We start from the raw sequence: 5062 nt of genomic DNA, 5'->3' as shown, positions 1-5062 counted from the left end.
AATATAACATTTTTTTAAAAGTTTGTTCTTACAATTTTGATGTGTTTAAAAATTCTGAAAGAAAAATGTTTCTTTACAGATACAAAATATTTGTGGATGACTATATAAAATATAATTAGTGATTAAAAATTGATTATTTAATTAATAAAAACTATTATTTCGTATAAAATTTTACTTTTTAAGTATAAAGATGTATAGTTTTACAATTGATTATGTCATCAAATTATAGTAACTTTTATATTGTTTTATACTTGGTATCTTTTTATCTAAATTTATTAGTTTTAATATAATGAAAAGAGTATAAATAACAGTATAAATAATGTGTAATATAAATAAATAATTTACAAAATAAAATACACTTTATTTTCTTACATTTCATACTCTTTAATTCTAATGTTTATTTGTAATGAGAAAGATCCTATACTCAAATATAATAACTTTTTATTAGTAACGCAATTAGTATGAATTAATATGATACAAAACTGTAGCATACTAGAGATTGCAGATTCTATTTATTTTCTTGTCATATGTAACTTTTTCTTTCAAGAACATCATATTGAATGTATCTGCACAATCTATTCTTTAAAATTAATTTGATACACATGTTCTTTAACATATGAAAGCAATTTGCTGTGCTTATTAATTTCGAGGAAGAGATATTTTGTTTTAATCTATTATTAAAATTAAAATAGTCTTATCGTGGAAATAAAAATACACAAAAGGCAACATAACTATTCATTAAATAATAATTATTTTAATCATTCAATAGTTTTTTTTTATAAAATCAGTAGTTTAAAAAATTCAATATTTCATCAAATATGATTATGTAGAATATCTATCTCTCCTTAAAAAAAAATATAAGAATTTTTCACTGAGGTTGATATCTTTAAATTGAGAACAAGGATATAAATGTGATCAGAATTTATTTGTTGACTTAATGTAGATGCAATTTTGACATACCAAGGAAAAGAAATTGAGTGGTCTTTTGCAATTATCAAAGAGTAATATCTAAATATTCAATATATCATAATCTGTTTTACAAAAGTAAAAAAAAAAAAGTAAAAAAAAAAAAAAAAAAAAAATACGAATTGTATACCATTTAATTCTATTTAATTCACCAGTCAATAAAAGTAAATAAAATTATATTTGAAAAACAGTTTATTAAATATGTATTTAAAAAATTATTTTTAGCTTTGAATATATCATAATCAGCCGATATTTCACGGTACGTATTTTAAAAAGGAACATAATTTCAAAACATACTTATGCTATAAAGTCTGAGATAAAAATTAGAAACATCTAAATGAAAAAAATGTAATACCTAACTGTAGCATCTTCTAATTTAATAAATATGCCTATTTCATTGTATAGTTAACACATGACCATATAAACTACCATGTTAAACTGTATATTGTACATCAAATTTACATAAATTTGCACTTCATGTGCATCACTTTTAAAATCAATGCATCAATGTTTTATCTTTTTTAGAAATTAATTTTGTTTAAGATAATTCTTATATAGAGAAAACATTGCAAATAAACCTTGTGCAATTGAAGTTACTAATAAAAAAGATTACTACACTCATAGTGTTTGTACAAACAACTTCCTATACAGTTTGTTTTAATATGTTATTTCATATTAATGTGTGTTTGAGAGATATTACAAATGTGGACAACAAAATGATAATTAAATGTGAACCTTAATGTGTTTCTTTAACGTATTTTTATCCTCAAAATCTTCGTCGCATATTTCGCAAATAAAATCTTCTCTGTCGTCGCTGTCGTGCTGATGATACTGTACAACTTGTATAACATGAGACGTTCCTTCCTGTATTAAAGAGTCTTGTTCATCTATATGATTTTTATCCTCCTTTTGTTGTGCTGTTACATTTATAGGTATGTCCGTACTGTTTACTTGTACAATTTGACTGGAATAATTTTCATGGCTCTGTGGATTTGGTATCGTTAAAACAGGCAGCGATTCGTTTTGCTTGGATATTATATTCAGGGTGTTATTTTGCTTAGGAGATTGGATCAAGTGTATCATGGACATATCGTTCTGTCTGATCGTTTCATCGAGTGCACCATCTACAGATTCCGTCGACACTATATGCGCCGTATCGTTTTGCTTGTCCATAGCAATTATGTTGAGAGAATCCCTATGATCCTGATCTACTTGAAGTACGTGAATGTTTTCGTCTTCCTTGCCGTCCACGATAAACCGTATGTTGCTATGTTTCAGATCGGATATCGTCACAAAGCCGTCATTGCGTTTGTCCGTGGTGACCACGACGAAAGTGTTGCCTTGCTTCTCGGTCATAACAGTCTGGAGCTCTTCCGCTTTATCAGATGTATCCGTGATAGATAATAACGCTTCGTTTTGTTCCGCCCTGGAAATAAAATCCAGAGCATTCTGCTTCGTTGGTGTAGTCATACCACTCGACGACGATTTCGTTTTCTTCTTCGCCGGCTTCGATTTCGGGGAGGTCTCGTAAGTCTTTGCCTTGGCTTCAGCCATCATCTGATCCGAATGCTTGACGATGTGCGCACAGAGCTCGTCGCGATCCTGATTCAGAGCACCACATAATGGACAGGGATACGGCGGGCTACTAGCTTCTGTCTCGTTCTTTCCCGCTGCGTGAACCCATCGAACATGTTCGCGCAGAACTACCTTTTGATTGAAGGCCCTTGAACACAACGGGCATACGTGTGGTCTCTCTCCCGTGTGGATACGCTCGTGCTTTCTCAGAGTCCCGCCGTCGCGAAACGACTTCCAGCAGAATTTACAGCCGTACGGTCGTTCGCCAGTGTGTGTGCGATTGTGTATCAAATATCCCTGACGCGACGAAAACGTTTTCGAGCAAGTATCGCACTGAAAGTGCGCCGGACTGCCGGCGTGTGTTCTACCGTGTTCCCAAAGACCCTGTCGCGATACAAAGCTCTTTCCGCATTCTGCGCACGTAAACGGCGACCCCCCGGGATGCGCCGATAGCCTGTGATCGTCCAGCTCGTTCTGTTTCTCGAATTGTAAACCGCACACCTCGCACGAGTGAGTTTTCTTCCGGTGGATCCATTGATGGCGAAACATCTTCTGCTTGGTCGTGAATTTTTTCCCGCATTCAGAGCAGGCGTGCTTGCACCACTTATTGGCTACGCCTTTCTCCGTGTTGTTCTGCATTATCTTTTTAACGCAAGTGGTCTGATGGGTCGCCAAGTGATTTCCATCCTGGAACTGTTTGTCACAATACACGCATTCGACCGGCATATTCCAGTTTTTGAAAGCGTGAATTTTCTCGTGGGACGCTAATGCAGTCGCGCGTGCAAAGTTGATTCCACAATGCTTACATGTATACCGTTTGTTATCAGTTTGACTATTTGGTTTGACATCTTCATACTCTCTTCTGTTTGTGTTGTTGTACGTCTCGATTTTGACTATTCCATCGGTACTGAACGAATTTATTGGTAAATTGTACTGTTGACTATTGTTAATTGGATTATTGATATTATTTTGTTCAGTGTATTCGCTAAACTGCGTCACTTCTCCATTGGGCAACACTGTAAACTCCTGCAATGTGTCTATCTTTTCATGATTAGACATTGTAGTAACTGTTGACTGTTCATTTTGGAAATTGTATGTTGAAACTGGCCACTGAACTTGACATACGTCATAATTCTGTATAGATTGAACAGATGAAGAAGTTGGCATCTGCGAAGTATTCTGTGAATTGGTTGCATTCTCCGGCCACTTCTTGAACGTTTCTACAGGCTGAGACATATCGTTCTCCTGCGATTGCATAATAGCTCGTCCTGCAACATATGTGTGTATCTTCATGTGATTGGACAAACTGGAAGGCCTCTGAAATTCTGAACCGCAAATGGTACATTTGTGCGACCGTTCAGTTTGAACATGCATTTGTTGCATGTGTGCTTGTAAACTGCTCTTGGAACGAAATAAGTTACCACATGTTCTACAAGCGTGAGGACGATCTACTTGATGACAAACCATATGATTATTCAGGTCAATCTTCCTTTCAAATCTCTCACCACAAGTGGAGCAGGATAGCTTAGATGCTGCGCAAGCAGACCGATGTTCAACCATTTCATCTTGAGTAAAGAGGCGTTTACAGGTTGGACAATTGATTTTCTTATCTTCAAAAGATGGGTACATACCGCCCAGCTGCCGCAGAGCTTCCACAGCCATGGATTCATCATCGCCTGATGTATATTGTTGCTGTTCCTCTTGCTTGATATACATTGGATACGTTATCGGACTGTCTTCCTCTTCATCTGAGTGATCCGTAATAATTTTAGCAGTATCCTGTGACTCTGTAATGTCAGTAGTAACAGCAGTACTAACCGTGACTTCTGTAAGATCTTCCTGAAGAACACATTCGTCAACAGGCTCACATATCTCCTCATGAGAAATTATGTTATCCTGTATGGCATCGTGTACATCAGGAAGAGAAAATGTCACATATTGTTCGCTCTCGTGATTCTCCATTTCGTTTGCTGCTTATTTACATCCCATCAAATTATATCAGACACATTATGACATTTACGACAATGCTTGAAGAAACCTAGTTTCACCTCAAATTATGTTCTTTAGGTTAAGTTGGATTCAATCACCGCTGAAACGTTATCGCAAATTTTATGTATGCCTCAGGATTTGTACATTATGCGTTCGTAATACTTCTCGACGATTACTATGCACGATTTGCAGCCCATGAATAAAATATATTCTCTTTTTCGTTCTGCACGCTAGGTACTGACACCATTTTGTATAGATATGCAGCTTTAAATATATTTTATAGAACCAAAATATTTGTCCTGATTTAAAGATCAGTATGCCTGCAAAAAATCGTGCAAATAAGTTCTCAAAAAAATTATTGTGTCGTTTTTAGAATTTTTAAGTAATGTGTATATACGTACATATGCAAGCTACGACGTTGCGAGGAGGTTATTTCAGGTTATTTGCTGACTAGTGCCTCATATCGGGTGCAGGCTGAACTAACCAACATTGTGCCGCGTTTCAATAGACGCTTTCGATATTTCAGTCGCAG

General features: G+C 35.3%; 1 protein-coding gene across 1 annotated transcript; it reads right to left on the bottom strand.

The window, feature by feature from the left end:
* Positions 1-421: 421 nt before the first annotated feature.
* On the bottom strand, positions 422-5057 carry LOC105673942 (zinc finger protein 665-like). The gene is made up of 2 exons (XM_012369944.2): positions 4932-5057; positions 422-4850 (listed from the first exon to the last, which is right to left on the bottom strand). Exon 2 carries the CDS (start codon positions 4501-4503, stop codon positions 1690-1692), a length of 2814 nt encoding a protein of 937 aa, XP_012225367.1. The 5' UTR covers positions 4504-4850; positions 4932-5057; the 3' UTR covers positions 422-1689.
* Positions 5058-5062: the final 5 nt, after the last annotated feature.

This window comes from Linepithema humile, chromosome 2 (assembly GCF_040581485.1).
Source record: "Linepithema humile isolate Giens D197 chromosome 2, Lhum_UNIL_v1.0, whole genome shotgun sequence".
Taxonomy (NCBI): domain Eukaryota; kingdom Metazoa; phylum Arthropoda; class Insecta; order Hymenoptera; family Formicidae; genus Linepithema; species Linepithema humile.
This window is presented reverse-complemented; position numbering and strand designations above follow the sequence as displayed.